Source organism: Mobula hypostoma (genome assembly GCF_963921235.1).
Source record: "Mobula hypostoma chromosome 8 unlocalized genomic scaffold, sMobHyp1.1 SUPER_8_unloc_9, whole genome shotgun sequence".
Classification (NCBI taxonomy): Eukaryota; Metazoa; Chordata; class Chondrichthyes; order Myliobatiformes; family Myliobatidae; genus Mobula; species Mobula hypostoma.
Window position 1 is genome coordinate 278,631 of NW_026948132.1, and position 22,327 is coordinate 300,957.

The window sequence follows — 22,327 nt, forward strand, 5'->3', positions numbered from 1 at the left end:
AAACGTTCTCCTTAGGATCTCATACACACCTCCAAGCCCCTCCCTGGAATCTCTGCCTGCTGCTTATATACTCCCATCCCACAGGGGAAATGTTTCCGACTCTCTGCCCTATCTCATAATGTTGTCCAGCTCCATCAGGCTCCCGCCCACTCGCCCGCTAGGGGAATCAACCCGTCTCTCCACATCACTCTGTCCCGGGCAACATCCTGGGGAATCTCCTCCACACGTGCAGTGTGGCCAGAACTACAAGCAGTACCCCACTGGCATTGTATCAAACTTCACCCTCAACTCCCAGAACTCACACTTTATGCCCCAACTGATGACCCACTTATCCACCTGTCCAGCCTTCCTCATGGTTCAACAGACACAAGAGGGATGGCCAATGCTCGAGTCCGGAGCAATGAACCATCTTGTTCAGTGGGTCGGGTACTGTCCCAGGGTGGGGGTGAAGATTAACCATCTGCCTTTCAGCTTCCTCGGCTGCTTGATGCTCCCCAGGGGCCCTAAGACACATGCATGTGTGTCCCACCATTCTTAAACCTCCAAAGTACATCCCCCTGCTCCTGAGGATAAAACTCCACCTGCCTCCGCCTGGCCCCACTGTACCAACTGATCACCCATCACCCTGTCCATTCAGACTGGCCTACACGGTCCTGTCCTGCTCCACATCCCCGGAAAGATCTAATCTCCTGGGAAGACCATCCCATCCCATTGATTTTCTGCACCCTGGGAGGGAGTCCCTGAGCACGGGGAAAAGAGATCAACCTCCCCTCATCCCTTAACTCCTTCAGTATCCAAGGACTTGCTCTGCCCTCCTCCACTCCAGAACCGTCCCTCAGCAGGGCAACATCCATCTGCCTGCCAGATTCGCAAGCCAAACACGTTCATATATTAAAAATCCCAAGGGACGAAACCAGAAAAGGTTTTTTTTTAATTGCATCTTTCCTGCCCCCAAGCCCTCCCCAAGAGCGCCCTCAGGTAACAGTGCGAAGAAATGAAATGGTTAACATGTCACTCCCTGCAGCCCCGGCGAAGTAAATCTTCAAATACCGAGAAGTGACTTGATAGAAGCGTACAAAACGATAGGAGCCAGAGACCGAGTGGACAGCCAGAGACTTCCCCAGGGCAGGAAATGGCGAAGAGGAGGGGGCAAAAAAAATTAAGGTGATTGGAGGGAAGGATAGGGGGGATGTTAGGGGTAAGTTCTTTACACAGACTGATAGGTGCGTGGTGGAAGAGGCAGATACATTAGGAACATTTAAGAAACTCTTAGATAGGCACATTGATGATAGAGAAATGGAGGGCTATGTAGGGGGAAAAGGCCAGGTTGATCTTAGGGCAGGTTAAAATGCACAGCATCATGGGCCAACAGCCTGTGCATTCTATGTTCTGTTCTCTCATATTTTGTAAATAATACAATTCCTTTGCACTTCTGGTCAGATGCTAATTGCATTTCATTGGCTTTGTATCTGTACTCAGCACAATGATAATAAAATTGAATCTAATCTAATGTAACTAAAACTAATTAGTGAAAGCACACCATTATATTGATCAGCAATCACGACAGTTCAAACAGGAAATAAGGGATTAATTCATGAAAAATCCCAACCATTCTACTTTCACTGACCCCCCCTCCCCCAGGAAATGCCTGAAGTCTCCTGCCCTCACCCCTCACGGTCCTTCCTACAGGCGCCAGAGCACACAGCCAGGAAACGTTCACAGTCTATCTCAGGTAGAGAAAGAGTTCATGAACTCAGGAGCCGCAGTGAGTCATCCTGTCCACAGGGTGGCGCTGTTCTCACTCTGGTGACTGCTCGCCATCCAATCCATTACAATCCCTATACAGTACTTTAAAACTTTTTCCTTACTTTCTATATTTGTCAAATATGCTATTAAAAACCAAAATATTAATATTTAATAATTTCATTTAAGACAGTAGTAAAAATCAATTCCTTCACCCACCCAGCACCAGTACAGTTCATAGGAGAAAAATTAAAGAATATTGATAGTTGAAGTTTAGATAATCGTGAAAATCAATCGCTTCTCCCACGTCCAAAGCATTGTAAAGAAGGAGGAAAACGTAAAATTCTTCAAAATGAATGCATTAGACATCAAGGGAGCCCTGCAGTGAAAGAGATTTACCATTATTATTTGGGTAAAACTTAATCAGATTCAGGCAATCAGAAACAGGTTTAATATCACCAGCACCTATCACGGAATTTGTTAACTTAGCAGCATCAGTTAAACGCAATATATGATAATATAGAAAAAATAAGTAAATCAATTACAGTATATATGTGTATAGTAAATAGTTAAACTTAAAATAATGCAAAAGCAGAAATCATTTTAAAAAGTGAGATAGTGTTCATGGGTTCAATGTTCCATCAGATGGCAGAGGGGAAGGAGCTGTTCCTGAATCACTGAGTGTGTGCCTTCAGGCTCCTGTACCTCCTACCTGACAGTAACAGTGAAAAGAGGGCATGTCCTGGGTGATGGGGGTCCTTTCTAAGGCACCGCTCCTTGAATATGTCCTCGATACGACGGAGATGTACCCAAGATGGAGCTGACTAGTTTTACAAGTTTCTGCAGCTTCTTTCGGTCTTGTGCAGTAGCATCTCCCTCCCCCCACCAAACCAGACAGTGATGCAGCCTGTCAGAATGCTCTCCACAGTACATCCATACCATGAAAGGAAAAGTTGTTAACAATTGGAGATAACCGAACCCTCTAACAAACTTCTACAGATGTCCTGTTGAAAGTATCCTGTCTGGTTACATCACGGTCTGTACAGAATGTACCGGAATGGAAGAAGCTGTAGAGAGTAGTGAACTCAGCCCAATCCATCACAGACACATCTCTCCCCACATTCAGTCAATTCTCAAAGGTCAAAGTAATGTTTTTTATCAAAAGTACATATACATCACCATATAACCATGTGATTCATTTTCTTGTGGGAATTCACAAAGAAGAACAAAGAAACGCAATAGAATCAATGAAAAACTACACAAAAACTGACAAAGAACCTATTTGCAAAAGAAGCATACTGTGCAAACACAAAAGAAACAAAAAACAAGCAATAATAGTAAGTAAATAAATAAATAGTACTGAGAACATGAGTTGTAGAGTCTTTGAGAGTAAGTCCATAGATTGTGGAATGAGTTCAGTGCTGAGATGAATGAAGTTATCCCTTCTGGTTCAAGAGTCTGATGACTGAAGGATAATAACTGTTCCTGAATTGACAGGAGGCACTGCCTCCAAAAGGCAACATTCCTCACCGAAGACCACACCATCTGGGCCATGCCATCTTCAACAGCTCCCATCGAAGCCTGAAATCCCGCACAACCAGGCTCGGGAACAACAATTTCCCTTCAACCATTCAGCAGAACCCTAATCACCACCTCAGGAGAACAACACAGTGACTGCTCTGCCTGACAATGGACTTTGCTTGTTGTGTCCTCAAACTGTAACTCCGTCTCCTTCTTAATGTTGGATTAAACTTGAGGTGAAGATTATGTACAATTTATATTAGTTTAAGTCTCAGTGAACTTATGTTTGTTATGTTGTGGTGGGCTAATTCCAGGGACATAAATTTTTAGTGATTGGAGGAGAGTATGGGGGGACGCGTCAGAGGCAAGTTTTCTTAAACAGACAGTGGTGGGTGTGTAGAACACCCTACCAGGGACAATAGTAGGGGCAAGTTCAATAGGGACATTTAAGAAGCTCCTGGATAGGCACATACATTTCAAAAATAATGGCCCATGTATGAGAGAAGGGTTAGATTAATTGTAGAATAGGTTAAAGAGTCAGCACAACATTGTGGGCCGAAGGGCCTGCACTGTGCTATGATATTCTGTGATCTATATTCTTTGTTTCAAAGATCGAAGTAAATTCATTATCAAAGTACGTACACTCTATGTCACCATATACTACCCTGAGATTCATTTTTTGTGTGGGCACTCACAGTAGAACAAAGAAATAGAATCGAGTAAATGAAAAACTACAGACCAAGACTGGCAAACAACCATTGTGTGCACAACATTGTGCACACAGCCATTGTGCAAACTATTGTGTACACAGCCACTGTGCAAACTATTGTGTACACAGCCACTGTGCAAACAACCATTGTGTAAACAACCATTGTGCAAACAACTATTGTGTACACAGCCACTGTGCAAACAACCATTGTGCACACAGCCATTGTGCAAACTATTGTGTACACAGCCACTGTGCAAACAACCATTGTGCACAAGACAAACTGTAAATACAAAAACAAGCAAATAGATGATACTGAGAGTGCGAGTTTTAAAGAGAGATTGGAAGTGAGTGTGTAGGTTGTGGAATCAGTTCAGTGTTGAGGTGAGTGAAGCTATCCACGCCAGTTCAGGATGCCTGTAACTGTGCTGCAAAAAGCTTATTTTCCTGGATTGACACTAAATTACAATGAACCTGAAACTTAACCTGTGCACTTCCATCTGATCTCAAAGTAACGGGCTTCAGTCAGAGATTGAAGAGAGAGCACAGCTCTCCTCCCCGAGTTTGAACTGTGACTACTGTCCCTCTTGGCAGGCTTCAGCTCTAGACCTTGAGGCCCTCTGTTGGACGAGATCAAGCATGGAAGCTGTGTCCTAGCTGAATACATGGTATGCAAGGCAGGGCAGCACGATATGGAGAGTAAGCTGTTGCCCATGTAGCAGGCTACCCTCTCCACAGGGTTGATGAATCCAGAGGAACGGCAAAGTCTGGTTTGGTACCAGCATTGTCACAGGAGTTGCCAGTCAGCATTGAACTCAACGTAGGGTTGCCGTAGGGACTCCAGCAACAGGTTTTTACTTGCAGTTTACTCCCGAAATCTTTCCTATCAGTGGGTACAACCTCAAGAGAAGGCCAAGCCTTCATGTATATTTAAGGTAGAGGTTGATTGGTCAGGGCATGAAGGGATACAGGGAGAAGGCAGGGGATTGAGGTTGAGAGGAAAACTGGATCAGCCATGATGAAATGGCAAGCAGACTCGATGGGCCAAATGGCCTAATTCTGTTCCTCTATCTTATTGTCTTATGGTGTAAGACAGTGGAGATTTCAGAACAGTGTTTTCCTTCTGCTAGATGAGCTGGCAACCATGGCTGACAAGACCCATCTGCCCAAACTAACTGGTTTTAAGGTGCCAGTAACCCACCTTTGCCCCTTCTCCTGTCAGTAGAAATGGCTGTGCCAGGCTTGGTAGCTAAGCCACTCAGGAAGGTTAGGAGTTGAACTTGGTTGTCGGAACCTACTTGAGATGCACACCATTGGGAGGATTTAATAGGTACTGGAACCTTATCCCTACTACCACTCCCAGCTATAACAACCATTAGAAATCAGGTGCTAGATCAGCTGTGGTGAATTTCTGTGAGAGCTTGTGCCCAAATTGTTGATAATTTTCCAAAATTTCCCTGATGTGCCCTGGTAATTTTGAGTGGAGATCATTACTGAGCAAAAGTTTTTGATCAGAAAATAACTTTGTTTGTCACATGAACTTCAGAACATTGAAACATTCAGTGAAATGTGTTGCCTACATCAAGGATCATGCTGGGCAGCCCAGAAGTGTCACAACAATTCTGGTGCCAACGTGTAACACGTCCACAACTCAGTAATCCTGACTTATACATCTTTAGAATGTGGGAGGAAATTGAAACACCTGGAGAAAACCAAGCAGTCACAGGGAGAACGTACAAACTCCTTGCAGATGGGAACTGAACCCAATCTTGCAGCAGCCACTGTAACGCATTGTGCTAAGGGATGTGGATGATGTTTCCTGTGTGTGTGACTACAGTTTGCAGGTATCGTACATGTACTATATCTGCCTTGTGCTGGGTGGGCCTCCAGGAGCTTTATGCCCTCAGTCGTAGAGAAGACTAGGCCCAAGCTGAGGTGTTGCTTGTTTGCAGGCATCCAGAAGAGAGGCACTGGTGCTGCTCTCCAAAGATTGCTCGGCAGAAGATGAGCTGTACCGTGTTCAACTGCAGACTGCTGTAAGATTCACCGACTCAGGGATTGGGACTATATATATTTTTTTGTGGGACTGTATTTTACTGCCATCTTAGATGTGCTGTATGTACCTTGTGCATGTGTGTGTGATTCTTGGTGATGTGTTTTGCACCTTGACCTCAGAGTAAAGCTGCTTCATTTGGCTGTATTTATGGATGTTCATGTACAGGTGATGACAAACTGTATTCATGGATGTTCATGTACGGGTGATGACAATTAAACTGTATTCATGGATGCTCATGTACGGGTGATGACAATTAAACTGTATTCATGGATGTTCATGTACGGGTGATGACAATTAAACTGTATTCATGGATGTTCATGTACGGGTGATGACAATTAAACTGTATTCATGGATGTTCATGTACGGGTGATGACAATTAAACTGTATTCATGGATGTTCATGTACGGGTGATGACAAACTGTATTCATGGATGTTCATGTATGGGTGATGACAATTAAACTGTATTCATGGATGTTCATGTACGGGTGATGACAATTAAACTGTATTCATGGATGTTCATGTACGGGTGATGACAATTAAACTGTATTCATGGATGTTCATGTATGGGTGATGACAAACTGTATTCATGGATGTTCATGTACGGGTGATGACAATTAAACTGTCTTCATGGATGTTCATGTACGGGTGATGACAATTAAACTGTATTCATGGATGTTCATGTACGGGTGATGACAATTAAACTGTATTCATGGATGTTCATGTACGGGTGATGACAATTAAACTGTATTCATGGATGTTCATGTACGGGTGATGACAATTAAACTGTATTCATGGATGTTCATGTACGGGTGATGACAATTAAACTGTATTCATGGATGTTCATGTACGGGTGATGACAATTAAACTGTATTCATGGATGCTCATGTACGGGTGATGACAATTAAACTGTATTCATGGATGTTCATGTATGGGTGATGACAAACTGTATTCATGGATGTTCATGTACGGGTGATGACAATTAAACTGTCTTCATGGATGTTCATGTACGGGTGATGACAATTAAACTGTATTCATGGATGTTCATGTACGGGTGATGACAATTAAACTGTATTCATGGATGTTCATGTACGGGTGATGACAATTAAACTGTCTTCATGGATGTTCATGTATGGGTGATGACAAACTGTATTCATGGATGTTCATGTACGGGTGATGACAATTAAACTGTATTCATGGATGTTCATGTACGGGTGATGACAATTAAACTGTCTTCATGGATGTTCATGTATGGGTGATGACAAACTGTATTCATGGATGTTCATGTACGGGTGATGACAATTAAACTGTATTCATGGATGTTCATGTACAGGTGATGACAATTAAACTGTATTCATGGATGTTCATGTACGGGTGATGACAATTAAACTGTATTCATGGATGTTCATGTACGGGTGATGACAAACTGTATTCATGGATGTTCATGTACGGGTGATGACAATTAAACTGTATTCATGGATGTTCATGTATGGGTGATGACAAACTGTATTCATGGATGTTCATGTACGGGTGATGACAAACTGTATTTATGGATGTTCATGTATGGGTGATGACAATTAAACTGTATTCATGGATGTTCATGTATGGGTGATGACAATTAAACTGTATTCATGGATGTTCATGTACGGGTGAATGAAAAACTTGAACTTGGATTTTGACAATAATTATGAACTTCTTCAGGAAAAGGATTTTGCTTATTTAGTTGCATTAATTGGTTTACTATTAATAAACATGTAACTGAGACAGGTTGAAATAAATGAAACATTTTTAAAAACGTGTTCAAAATTATTATTAATCTTTTAAGAGACAATTGAAAACTACTGTTATTTGCAAATAGTATTGTTGCAGACAGTACCACAGTATAAAAGCAAAGACTTGATAAAAGGCTCTTCCCTGTGAGACCCTGCTGCCACCCAATCACATTAACTATGACAGCTGTTGTATATTTAACGATATGCACTTTTTGTCAACTCAAAGTTTACATCTACAGAATATTTTTTATCTATTATCCTATTCTGATAATATTATTTGATGTGCTGTATGTATCTATGTGCTTGGTTTTGCACCTCGGTCCCAGAGGAACAGTGTTTCATTTTGCTGTTTTCATGTGTACTGCTGAAAGGCAATTAACTTGAACCTGTTGCACCTCATTAGTAACATAAATATGTGCATGAAATTGGACTACGCCTTCCGCCTGTGGACAGACAGCGTCTTTCCGTCTGCCTTTAATTTCTTCCTTTCCCGACTTAGACTTTGAAATTTTAACTTTATTCAGTCGGATCTTTCAAAGTGATAATTATAACTATGGCTACCTTGAGAAGCACTAAAAAAAATTCCCGATGCTGGTAATGGTAAATCTGAAAAAACTGACGAAGCTTCTGAAGAGCCAGCCTGGGCTAACAGATTAGAGATTCAAATGAGCTCTATTGTCGCTGAATTAACTCAACTAAAAGAAAATCTTCTTCCTTTGGAGGGAAAAATTGATCCTTTGAGCTCGGATCTTAAAGAAGTAACCCGTAATGCAGCTGACATTTCTTCTCGTTTGGAAAAAGCACAACATCGGATTGTTGATTTGGAATCTCGTTCTCGTCGTTATAACATTCGAATTATTGGATTGAAAGAGAGATTAGATTCTGCCAGCATACTGGACTATTTCACTAAAATGTTTCAATCTCTATTTCCTGAGGCATTTTCACAATTACCCAACATCGAGGTAGCTCATAGGGTTGGAATTCCAAAAGAAGATAAAGACAGGCATGTTATTGTGCGTTTTCTCCGTATTCGAGACATAGACCGTATTATTAAACTGGCAAGAAAACAAACACTGTTTAAATTTCAAGGCTCCGAGATTTGTTTCTTTCAAGATTTTGCACGCGAAGTTGTTCAGCAATGTTCTGAATTCGCGACTGTAATGCGAATGGCTTTTCAAAAACTGATGCATCCCTCCCTTCTTTATCCAGCTAAATTAAGGCTTTTCGCTAAAGACTCTGGGGTTCGTATCTTTGAAGATCCATCCGATGCACTGTGTTTTATTAATTCTCTCTCGGATGAGTCCGAAGCCTGAAGTTTAAAAGACTTCAATTATTCGATTGTTTTGCGATATAAGGAATGATGAGATTGGAAGAATTGAGAAGTACAGAAGGTCTTGGTATTGAAAAGTATCTTTATCTATGAAATAGACTGGTTGGGATGGTTTTAACTTTAGGAGATATTTTATGAAATCTATTGGAAGATTGTAGAAATTTTTAAACCATTTAGAATTTCTTTCTGTTTGCTATATATATGATTTAATTGTTTCTTTTTGCTTTGTATGGTTTTGTTAAAAACTTTTAACTACTAGTCGGGTTTTTTTTACGTTTTCTAGTCAGATGTAAAAATCTAAAAGATGGCGATATTTTTTTGTGTAAATATTTCAAGAATTTGTTTTGGAAGTGCTTTTTTTCTTATCTAATGTTATGAAAGTTACTTTCCAAATTGAAGGCCGTTACTGTTAACTGTTTTTTCTGATTTAATAGTAATGGGTTGTATGTCGACTGTAATGAGTCGTATACCCGGGAGAGGGAGACAGATTACTTTTTTTATTTGTACCTTTTACTTAGGCAGGTGGAGTTCAGAATTGCTTCTATGCATTTTTTGGGGCTTGAGTCAATTAATATCAACATATTTCTGGGCTTTGTAGTTTAGGTGGGTTTTTTTCTTTTTTCTCATTTCTGTTTTTTATTCCCATTATGGAATTCCGGGGCGTATACAAATTATTATCATTGTGTTTATTACCACCATTTAAAATTTTTTTATCCCGACATGTCTTTAACGGTTTTCTTTAAATATAAAGTTTCATGATGTTAGTTAAACAGTTAAATGTTTTAAATTGGAATGTCCGTGGTTGGAATCATCCTATTAAGCGTAAGAAAACGCAAGTTTGCGGATGACACGAAGCTGGGCGGCAGTGTTAGCAGTGAGGAGGATGCTAAGAGGATGCAGGGTGACTTGGATAGGTTGGGTGAGTGGGCAAACTCATGGCAGATGCAATTTAATGTGGATAAATGTGAAGTTATCCACTTTGGTGGCAAAAATGGGAAAACAGATTATTACCTGAATGGTGGCCGATTAGGAAAAGGGGAGGTGCAACGAGACCTGGGTGTCATTATACACCAGTCATTGAAAGTGGGCATGCAGGTACAGCAGGCGGTGAAAAAGGCGAATGGTATGCTGGCACTTATAGCGAGAGGATTCGAGTACAGGAGCAGGGAGGTACTACTGCAGTTGTACAAGGCCTTGGTGAGACCACACCTGGAGTATTGTGTGCAGTTTTGGTCCCCTAATCTGAGGAAAGACATCCTTGCCATAGAGGGAGTACAAAGAAGGTTCACCAGATTGATTCCTGGGATGGCAGGACTTTCATATGAAGAAAGACTGGATGAACTGGGCTTGTACTCGTTGGAATTTAGAAGATTGAGGGGGGATCTGATTGAAACGTATAAGATCCTAAAGGGATTGGACAGGCTAGATGCAGGAAGATTGTTCCCGATGTTGGGAAAGTCCAGAACGAGGGGTCACAGTTTGAGGATAGAGGGGAAGCCATTTAGGACCGAAATTAGGAAAAACTTCTTCACACAGAGAGTGGTGAATCTGTGGAATTCTCTGCCACAGGAAACTGTTGAGGCCAGTTCATTGGCTATGTTTAAGAGGGAGTTAGATATGGCCCTTGTGGCCACAGGGGTCAGGGGGTATGGAGGGAAGGCTGGGGCGGGGTTCTGAGTTGGATGATCAGCCATGATCATAATAAATGGCGGTGCAGGCTCGAAGGGCCGAATGGCCTACTCCTGCACCTATTTTCTATGTTTCTATGTTTCTAAAACATTTAAAATTATTTATCGATTCCAACCTGATATAATTTTTGTACAAGAGACACATGTCAGGTTATGTAATAACAATCCATTTTTTAAAATTTTGGAATGGACCTCAGATTCACACAAACTCTCAAAGTAAGATTAGGGGGGTTTCCATTTTTATTGATTCCAATATTCCCTTTAATCAGGAGGATATTATATCTGATATTAATGGTAGATTTTTGATTGTTAAAGGAACAATTTACAATAAGAAAATGGTTTTGGTCATATATATGGACCAAATACTGATGATCCTTCATTTTTGCTCTATTACCTGATTTAAATGAAAATATGTTATTAATAGCTGGAGATTTTAATATTTGCTTAAATCCCTTGTTAGAAAAATCATCATCTAGACATCAACTGGCTAATCGTTCTGCATCACTTATTACTTCCTTTTTAATTGATTATGGTTTAATCGAAGTCTGGAGACATATGTATCCTACTGATAGAGAATATTCCTTTTTTTCCACATGTTCATAATAAATATTCAAGAATCGACTACTTTATAGCCGACCCTCAATTTTTATTTAATATTCAGAAATGTGAATATGATGCAATTGTTATTTCTGATCACGCTCCCTTAAACCTAATATTTGATTTGGAAGGTGTTGTTTCTACAAGACTACCATGGCGTTTTCCAGAACATTTGTTACAAAGTTCAGATTTTGTTGAGTTTATTGAAACTCAGATAAAAGAGCTTTTTTCTCTTTAATAATACAGGAAATGTCTCAAAGTTAATAATTTGGGATACGTTAAAAGCTTATTTCCGTGGTCAGATTATTTCTTATTTAGCCAAGTTGAAGAAACAGACAAAATAGAATTAGATAAAATTGCTAAATAAATTAAAGAATTAGATAATCTCAATGCAATCTTTCCAAACATTGAATTGTTTAAAAGAGTGGAACTACAATCACAATATAATTTATTATTAACTTATCCTATTGAAGGATATTTGCTTAAATTAAAAAGTCAGTTTTATATTTTTAGGGATAAAAATAATAGGCTATTAGCTTCCCAATTAAGAGCTGCTAAAGCTAAAAGACAAATTTTAAAGATTCGGAAAGATAATGGAGATAAAGTAAATAATTATGATGATATTAATAATATCTTTCAGGATTTTTAATCTGATCTCTATAAATCTCAGTTTCCAGCAGATCCATCTAAAATGAAAGCTTTTTTTTTATATAAGATTAAATCTCCTTGAATTACTGCTGAAGATCAACAGACCCTTGATGCTCCAATTGTTGAGCATGAAATTCAGAAAACTATATGGTCAATGCAATCAGGTAAAGCTCCTGGACTCAATGGTTATTTGGTAAGATTTTACAAAAAATTTTCAAAATTACTTTCTCCATACCTTTTGGAAATATTTCATGAATCTTTTGAGAAAGGTAATTTACCCTCTTTTTATGAAGCTTCTGTTTCTTGAATCCTTAAGAAAGATAAAGATCCTACTGAATGCTCATCTTATAGACCTATTTTGCTATTAAATGTGGATGCTAAAATTCTTTCCAAGATAATGGCTAACCATTTGAAAAACATTTTATCTAAAATTATCTCTATGGATCAAACAGGCTTTATGAGAGGCTGTTACTCTTTTTTAAATGTTCGGAGATTGATGAATATTATATATTCACCATTATCCAAAGCACCCCAATGTGTTATTTCTCTGGATGCAGAAAAGGCATTTGATAGAGTTGAATGGACTTATTTGTTTAATGTATTAGAGAGATTTGGCTTTGGTAATAATTTTAACAAGTGGATTCAAATGATCTATAAGAACCCTATCGCTACCGTTAGTACTAATAATCTTAGATCTCCCTTTTTTTCACTTTCACAAGGTACTCAACAAGGGTGTCCATTAAGTCCTTTATTATTTAATCTTGCATTGGAGCCTTTGGGTATAACAATTCGTGAAGCTAAAAATATTCATGGTATTTCTATAAATGGGACCATACACAAGATTTCCCTTTATGCAGATGATCTATTGGTTTATATCTCGAATCCTGAAGAATCTATTCCTAATCTTTTGGAATTATTGAATGATTTTGGAAAATTTTCAGGATATAAACTTAATTTAAATAAAAGTGAATTGTTCCCTTTAAATGTTCCTGTTTTTATATATAAGGATATTCCATTTAGAATTGTGAATTCTTTTAAATATTTGGGTATTATCATTACAAAAAAATATAAGGATCTCTATAAAGCTAATGTAGTTCCTTTATTGGACTCTATGAAACAATTATTTTCTAGATGGAATCCTCTTACACTTTCTTTAATAGGTCGTATTCATGCCATGAAAATGATGATTTTACCTAGATTTTTATGTATTTTTCAAAATATACCTATCTTTCTAACCAAAAAATTTTTTGATCAAATTGATTCTACTATTTCGTCCTTTATTTGGAATAATAAAAAACCAAGAGTTAGTAAGTTTCATTTACAAAAATCTAAAGATGATGGTGGACTCGCGCTACCTAATTTAAGATTGTATTATGGGGCTGTTAATATTCAACAATTATGTATTTGGTTATATTGGCTCAATAAGAACCAAATTATTATTACCTGAATGGTGGCCGATTAGGAAAAGGGGAGGTGCAACGAGACCTGGGTGTCATTATACACCAGTCATTGAAAGTGGGCATGCAGGTACAGCAGGCGGTGAAAAAGGCGAACGGTATGCTGGCATTTATAGCGAGAGGATTCGAGTACAGGAGCAGGGAGGTACTACTGCAGTTGTACAAAGCCTTGGTGAGACCACACCTGGAGTATTGTGTGCAGTTTTGGTCCCCTAATCTGAGGAAAGACATCTTTGCCATAGAGGGAGTACAAAGAAGGTTCACCAGATTGATTCCTGGGATGGCAGGTCTTTCATATGAAGAAAGACTGGATGAACTGGGCTTGTACTCGTTGGAATTTAGAAGATTGAGGGGGGATCTGATTGAAACGTATAAGATCCTAAAGGGATTGGACAGGCTAGATGCGGGAAGATTGTTCCCGATATTGGGGAAGTCCAGAACGAGGGGTCACAGTTTGAGGATAGAGGGGAAGCCTTTTAGGACCGAGATTAGGAAGAACTTCTTCACACAGAGAGTGGTGAATCTGTGGAATTCTCTGCCACAGCAAACTGTTGAGGCCAGTTCATTGGCTATGTTTAAGAGGGAGTTAGATATGGCCCTTGTGGCTACAGGGGTCAGGGGGTATGGAGGGAAGGCTGGGGCGGGGTTCTGAGTTGGATGATCAGCCATGATCATAATAAATGGCGGTGCAGGCTCGAAGGGCCGAATGGCCTACTCCTGCACCTATTTTCTATGTTTCTATGTTTCTAAATACCAGCTTGGATTGATTTGGAATTTAAAGCTATTAATCAATTATATTTAACTTCACTATTAGGAGCTCCATTACCTTTACAACTTGCTAAAATCTCTAACTTAAATTTCTACCCTGTTGTTAAACAGTCCTTATGGATTTGGTTTCAGTTTTGCAACTTTTTTAATTTCAAACAATTTAAATTGTCTGGTACTGTATTTTGAAATTTGCTATTTAAACCTTCAATTACTGATCCTATTTTCCTTTTATGGAGAAATAAGGGGATTTGTTCTTTTGCAGATTTATTTAGTGATGGTCGATTGATGTCTTTTTAAGAGTTAATTAGTAAATATTCTCTCACACACACATCTTGCAATATTTACAGGTCAGACATTTTTTACAAAAATATGTTTCTACATTTCCATATATGCAAGAATCTGATTTGTTGGACACTATTTTGAATATGAATCCCTTAGTGAGAGGCTCCATTGGTAGAATTTATAATTTATTTTTACTACAAAAAGATAACCTCTCACTAAAGATTAAACAAGATTGGGAGAGAGAACTTAATATGACTTTTCTTAATGTAGACTGGTCGCGAGATTTGAAAATGGTTAATTCTTCTTCGAAATGTGCCAATCATTGTTGAATTCAGTTTAAAGTTGTTCACCGCTATTATTCAACCAAGGAGAGGCTATCCAAAATATTTCCTAATATAGATAATTACTGTGATAGCTGCAAAAATGAAGTAGCTACTTTGTCACATATGTTCTGGTCATGCCCCTCGTTGAAATCTTTTTTGAAATCTTTATTTTCTACAATTTCTAAAGCTTTGAAAATTAATTTACAACCTAATACATTGACTGTTCTATTTGGAATAGTTCTGCATCATATTCAGGATATTTCATTTTCAAACCAACATGTAATTGCATTCGTTACATTGTTGGCAAGAAGATCTATTTTACTGAAGTGGAAAGATACCTCTGCTCCTACTCTAACTCAATGGTTTTCCCAAGTAATGTTATGTCTTAGTTTGGAAAAAATTAGAAGTAGAACTTTTGACCCCCGATTTGATTTTGAGAGAAGGTGGGGCTCTTTTGCTAAATATTATCATTTAATTTGAATAAATTTACATGGTTTCCTTCCAATTTTATATTATATAAATGCGATTTGGTGGTTGTTGTTTTCTTTTTCTTTTATATATAAAATTGTAAGATGTATCGCTCCAGGAGTTGATTCCTGATGGGCTTTTTTCTCCCTTTTTTTTTGTTTTATAGTTAGTGGGTTTTTTTTTAGTTAGCTGGGGTTCTTTTTTTTTTCCTTCTTTTTCTTTTATAAAAAAATTTTATTCATTAGCATATATACGTTTTTTTTTCAGCTTTATTAATTATATATACTGTATACTAATTTGCTGAATCTCTGCATTTTATAACTGTAGAAGATTATATTAATAAAAAGATTTAAAAATGAAATGAAATGAAATTATAAGCTTTGGTGCATATCCGTAAAAGATAAAGAAAGGAGAATGAACACACTTTACTCTCAGTGAGACTTCTGATGCTGCGCAAACGATGACAAATATCTTGTATTCACTTCAGATACTGTGTCAGTCTGGTCGCCTCATTATAGGAAGGACGTGGGAGCTTTAAAGAGTGCTGAGATTTACCAGGATGTTGTCTGGATTAGAGAGGGTGCTGAGGAGATTTACCAGGATGCTGTCTGGATTAGAGGGGGCGCAGAGGAGATTCACCAGGATGCTGCCTGGGTTAGTGAGGGTACAGAGGAGATTTACCAGGATGCTGCCTGGATTAGAGAGGGTACAGAGGAGATTTACCAGGATGCTGCCTGGATTAGAGAGGGTACAGAGGAGATTTACCAGGATGCTGCCTGGATTAGTGAGGGTACAGAGGAGATTTACCAGGATGCTGCCTGGATTAGAGAGGGTACAGAGGAGATTTACCAGGATGCTGCCTGGGTTAGTGAGGGTACAGAGGAGATTTACCAGGATGCTGCCTGGATTAGAGAAGCTACAGAGGAGATTTACCAGGATGTTGTCTGGATTAGAGAGGGTGCTGAGGAGATTTACCAGGATGTTGTCTGGATTAGAGAGGGCGCTGAGGAGATTTACCAGGATGCTGTCTGGATTAGAGGGGGCGCAGAGGAGATTCACCAGGATGCTGCCTGGGTTAGTGAGGGTACAGAGGAGATTTACCAGGATGCTGCCTGGATTAGTGAGGGTACAGAGGAGATTTACCAGGATGCTGCCTGGATTAGAGAGGGTACAGAGGAGATTTACCAGGATGCTGCCTGGATTAGAGAGGGTACAGAGGAGATTTACCAGGATGCTGCCTGGATCAGTGAGGGTACAGAGGAGATTTACCAGGATGCTGCCTGGATTAGAGAGGGTACAGAGGAGATTTACCAGGATGCTGCCTGGGTTAGTGAGGGTACAGAGGAGATTTACCAGGATGCTGCCTGGATTAGAGAAGCTACAGAGGAGATTTACCAGGATGCTGCCTGGGTTAGTGAGGGTACAGAGGAGATTTACCAGGATGCTGCCTGGATTAGAGAGGGTACAGAGGAGATTTACCAGGATGCTGCCTGGATTAGAGAGGGTGCAGAGGAGATTTACCAGGATGCTGCCTGGATTAGAGTGGGTGCAGAGGAGATTTACCAGGATGATGCCTGGATCAGAGAGGGTACAGAGATTTACCAGGATGCTGCCTGGATTAGAGAAGCTACAGAGGAGATTTACCAGGATGCTGCCTGGGTTAGTGAGGGTACAGAGGAGATTTACCAGGATGCTGCCTGGATTAGAGAGGGTACAGAGGAGATTTACCAGGATGCTGCCTGGATTAGAGAGGGTGCAGAGGAGATTTACCAGGATGCTGCCTGGATTAGAGTGGGTGCAGAGGAGATTTACCAGGATGATGCCTGGATTAGAGAAGCTACAGAGGAGATTTACCAGGATGCTGCCTGGATTAGAGAGGGTGCAGAGGAGATTCACCAGGATGCTGCCTGGGTTAGTGAGGGTACAGAGGAGATTTACCAGGATGCTGCCTGGATTAGAGGGGGTGCAGAGGAGATTCACCAGGATGCTGTCTGGATTAGAGGGGGCGCAGAGGAGATTCACCAGGATGCTGCCTGGGTTAGTGAGGGTACAGAGGAGATTTACCAGGATGCTGCCTGGATTAGTGAGGGTACAGAGGAGATTTACCAGGATGCTGCCTGGATTAGAGAGGGTACAGAGGAGATTTACCAGGATGCTGCCTGGATTAGAGAGGGTACAGAGGAGATTTACCAGGATGCTGCCTGGATTAGTGAGGGTACAGAGGAGATTTACCAGGATGCTGCCTGGATTAGAGAGGGTACAGAGGAGATTTACCAGGATGCTGCCTGGGTTCGTGAGGGTACAGAGGAGATTTACCAGGATGCTGCCTGGATTAGAGAAGCTACAGAGGAGATTTACCAGGATGCTGCCTGGGTTAGTGAGGGTACAGAGGAGATTTACCAGGATGATGCCTGGATTAGAGAGGGTACAGAGGAGATTTACCAGGATGCTGCCTGGATTAGAGAGGGTGCAGAGGAGATTTACCAGGATGCTGCCTGGATTAGAGTGGGTGCAGAGGAGATTTACCAGGATGATGCCTGGATTAGAGAGGGTACAGAGATTTACCAGGATGCTGCCTGGATTAGAGAAGCTACAGAGGAGATTTACCAGGATGCTGCCTGGGTTAGTGAGGGTACAGAGGAGATTTACCAGGATGCTGCCTGGATTAGAGAGGGTACAGAGGAGATTTACCAGGATGCTGCCTGGATTAGAGAGGGTGCAGAGGAGATTTACCAGGATGCTGCCTGGATTAGAGTGGGTGCAGAGGAGATTTACCAGGATGATGCCTGGATTAGAGAAGCTACAGAGGAGATTTACCAGGATGCTGCCTGGATTAGAGAGGGTGCAGAGGAGATTCACCAGGATGCTGCCTGGGTTAGTGAGGGTACAGAGGAGATTTACCAGGATGCTGCCTGGATTAGAGGGGGTGCAGAGGAGATTCACCAGGATGCTGCCTGGGTTAGTGAGGGTACAGAGGAGATTTACCAGGATGCTGCCTGGGTTAGTGATGGTACAGAGGAGATTTACCAGGATGCTGCCTGGATTAGAGAGGGTGCAGAGGAGATTTACCAGGATGCTGCCTGGATTAGAGAAACTACAGAGGAGATTTACCAGGATGCTGCCTGGATTAAAGAGGGTACTTTATGTGGAAAGGTTGAGTGAGCTAGAGCCTTTCCCTTTGGACAGAAATGGAATGAGAGGTGACCTGATAGAGGTGCAGTATACAAGATCATAAGAGGACAGCCAGAGACATTTTTCATGGGTGGAAATGGAAAATTTGACAGGGCATGATTTCAGAGTGACTGGAGGGTTGTCAGAGGTAGATTTTGGATGTGTGGAATGCCCTGCCAGGGGTGGTGATAGAGGCAGCTACAGTTGGGACAGTTAAACTAAACATAGTAAGATGGAGGGCTCTGTGAGCCTAGAGAAGGTTAAATGTTGCACAGCATTGTGGGTTGAAGGGCCTGTACTGTTCAATATCCAGTTTGTTTTCAGGTGTTTTGAGAACTGTGCACGCAGCATTAGTTTGGTCAGGAAGTCTACTGCTATAATTAGACTTCACTTAGTTTCTCATCGAAAGCAATGACTGACATGAATATTCAGGGAGGTGCTAGACGACACACAGTATTTACCATTAGTATCACTGAACGTCCATCGGTATGACTGACTATCCAATGTTCATACACAAACGACAGAAGAGGAGAAATCAGCAGAGCGAAGCCAGCACCAAGTGGCCCAACTGTTAACCATTAAATACTGATGTGTACACCAGGTTTGCAAGAATTTCAAAATGCATCATCCGACTGTTGAATTGGCATCAGGTGTTTCCTGTGAAAACATCTCACTAATCTCGGGCTGTACACAATCATTTGTCGGTAAAGATAATGATTTGAGTGTTTTGTTTAATTATGGGTGGAGTTTAAAGAATCAAGAGGAGGCACCACATGCCAGTTACCAGCTGGGGTGCACGCACCGCGGATTTGCACGGGGGCGCGCACGCCGCGGATTCAGCAGTTTATCTGGGCAACGCCTCCCTTTCCCAATATCCCACTAACTGGGCTCCTACTGTTCAGCGAGAAGGAGTACGAAAACCAGCCAGGGTGGAAGCAGGAACCCGTACCATAAGACCATAAGACATAGGAGCAAGATTAGCCATTCAGCGCATCAAATCTGCTCCGCCATTCCATCATAACTAATTTATTATCCCTCTTAAACATTCGCCTGCCTTCTCCCGGTAACCTTTGACCCCCTGAGTAATGAAGAAATTATCAACCTCCACTTTAAATATACCCAATGACTTGGCCTCCACAGCCGTCTCTGGCGATGAATTCATAAGGAGGGACAGCTGAAGATCGGGAGGGCTTTACCTTTGAGGCACGTGGTGAGTGAGTGGAGGACGGAAATGAGACATACCTCTTCACAGGACCAGAGGGACGGAATCGGAGACGGTGCTCGGAGTGAGCGAGGAGCTGCCTTTCCAGATGGGAGTCTTCACAACCTCATCATCACTGCCACGTGAGAGAAGAGAACGTTAAACAGAGCTCAACCTGCCGGCTCACGTTGTCCCTCACCACCATTCAGGGCCTCAAACAGTCTTTCCAGCTGAGGCAACAATTCATCAGTTCCCCAGGCGCGATCTCATCTACATTGGTGAGACACAATGTAAATTGGGGGACTACTTTGTCGAGCACCTTCGCTCCATCCAGGAAAAGCAGGATTTCCCAGTGACTAACCATTTTAATTCCCACTCCCATTCCGACATGTCAGTCCTCTTCTGCCATGATGCGACCACTCTCAGGTTGGAGTAGCAGCACCTTCGATCTGGGTAACCTCCAAACTGATGGCATCAATTTCTCTAACTTCTGGTAATTTCTATCCCCTGCACATTCTCTTTTTCCCCATTCCCCATTTTTCTCCCCCCCCCCCACTTGACTATCACCTCTCTCAGGTTCCCGTCCTCCTTCCCTTTCTCCCATGGTCTATTCTCCTCTCCTATAAAGTCCCTTCTTCTTCAGGCTTTTTCCCCTCCCAGCTTCTAATTTCTTCCTCCCTCCCCCACACACACTTTCCCCCTCACCTGGCTTCACCTGTCACCTGCCAGCTTGTACTCCTCCCCCTCTGCCTTCCCACCCCCACCCAACCTTTTTATTTTGGTTTCTTTCCCCTTCCGTTCCAGTGCTGAAGGGTCTCAGCCCAAATCATTGCCTGTTTATTCCACTCCATCGACACTGCCTCCAGCATTTTGTGTTTGTTAAGCTTCATCTGCATTTCTCCACCCACATTCCCAACCAATCTTTAGCAACTTGCATCCATTGATGAACTTTCTCACCCTCTACAAAACCCACCAATTTTTGTGAGACCTGCAAACTTTCTAGTGTGTCCTCTCTCTCATTGCATTTACAGAGTCTAAGTATGCCCAGCCTTGGCACAGGTCACAGCCAGCCATTACCAAGAATAAAACTCACAGAGGCTTCATTTTCTTCCAGTTGTCCTTGCGCGCCCGATAGACGCACGTGGTCACCCCAACCGCGGTCAGCAGGAGGATGCCAGCGGGCAAGATGATAGCCAAGACCAAATTCATCTGACTGAGCTGCAGGGAACTGAGTGGTTCTGCAGGCAGAGGGGCAGGGACAAGAGAGAGTGTGAATGTGAAGACGGGTCGTCTGTCAGCGCCATCGAGAAAAGCAGCCGATTCAGGATGCATGATGGATTACCACCACACTGTCAGCATCAGCAGAGCTGACACCCAGAGGGGTGAGAGCTCCACATTCCCAGGAGTGAACGTCACGTCACCATCTCCATGGACATCACGGCCAAGTCCCCTTTGACCCCATGTCCTCAGGCAGTGCAGGTACAGGACCCCCGTTGACCCCATGCTCTCAGGCAGTGTAGGTACAGGACCCCCTTTGACCCCATGCCAAAGGTGGAGAGTGGAGAGTGGAAGGGGGAGAGTGGCGAGGGGAAGGGGAGAGGGGGAGAGTGGAGAGGGGGAGAGTGGAGAGGGGGAGAGTGGAGAGGGGAAGGGCGGAGAGGGGAGAGTGGAGGGGGAGAGGGGAGGGTGGAGGGGGAGAGGGGCAGGGGGGAAGGGTGGGGAGGGGGAGGGGGGGGGAGGGGGAGGGGGAGGGGGAGGGGGAGGGGGAGGGGGAGGGGGAGGGGGAGGGGGAGGGGGAGGGGGAGGGGGAGGGGGAGGGGGAGGGGGAGGGGGGGGGGGAGAGGGGAGAGGGGAGAGGGGAGGGGAGAGGGGGAGGGGAGAAGGGGGAGGGGAGAAGGGGGAGGGGAGAAGGGGGAGGGGAGAGGGGGAGGGGAGAGGGGGAGGGGAGAGGGGGAGGGGAGAAGGGGGAGGGGAGAAGGGGGAGGGGAGAAGGGGGAGGGGGAGGGGGAGGGGAAGGGTGGAGAGGGAAGGGTGGAGAGGGAAGGGTGGAGAGGGGAAGGGTGGAGAGGGGAAGGGTGGAGAGGGGAAGGGTGGAGAGGGGAAGGGTGGGAGAGGGGGAGAGGGGAGAGGGGGGAGAGGGGGGAGAGGGGGGAGAGGGGGGAGAGGGGGGAGAGGGGGGGAGGGGGGAGAGGGGGGAGAGGGGGGAGAGGGGGGGGAAGGGGGGGGGGGGAAGGGGGGAAGGGGGGAAGGGGGGGGGAAGGGGGGAGGGGGGGAAGGGGGGGAAGGGGAGGAGAGTAGAGAGGGGAAGGGGAGAGTTGGGGGACTGCAAGAGAGAGAGAGTGGTGGAGGGAGAGAGGGTAAGGGAAAGGTGGAGGGGAGGGAAGAGGGTGGAGAGGGGTGGAGTGAGAAAGGAGAAAATGAAGAGACTCACCTTCCACCACCTCAATCTGGACAGACCTGCACTGTGATAGGCTAGGGATGGAGGGGTGAGTGGCCTTACAGGTGTATGTTCCACCATCCTCGGCAGTGACCTCCTCGATCCGGAGGGAACTGTTCGGATAAATCCAATCACTGCCCTGCAAGGTAGGGAATGCACCAT

The 22,327-nt window shown here is 42.8% G+C and overlaps 1 protein-coding gene across 2 annotated transcripts in view; it reads right to left on the reverse strand.

Moving 5' to 3' along the window:
• Nucleotides 1-1,163: 1,163 nt before the first annotated feature.
• si:ch211-79k12.1 (uncharacterized protein LOC568891 homolog) overlaps nucleotides 1,164-22,327 on the reverse strand; it is a 33,397-nt gene continuing 12,233 nt past the window's right edge. For both annotated transcript variants that reach the window (XM_063039058.1, XM_063039057.1), the window contains exons 5-8: nucleotides 22,160-22,304; nucleotides 20,822-20,966; nucleotides 19,770-19,864; nucleotides 1,164-2,122 (exon numbers count right to left, since the gene is read on the reverse strand). In XM_063039058.1, coding sequence (XP_062895128.1) covers nucleotides 19,774-19,864; nucleotides 20,822-20,966; nucleotides 22,160-22,304 — 381 coding nt within the window. In that variant the 3' untranslated portion in view covers nucleotides 1,164-2,122; nucleotides 19,770-19,773. The remainder of the gene's footprint in view (nucleotides 2,123-19,769; nucleotides 19,865-20,821; nucleotides 20,967-22,159; nucleotides 22,305-22,327) is intronic.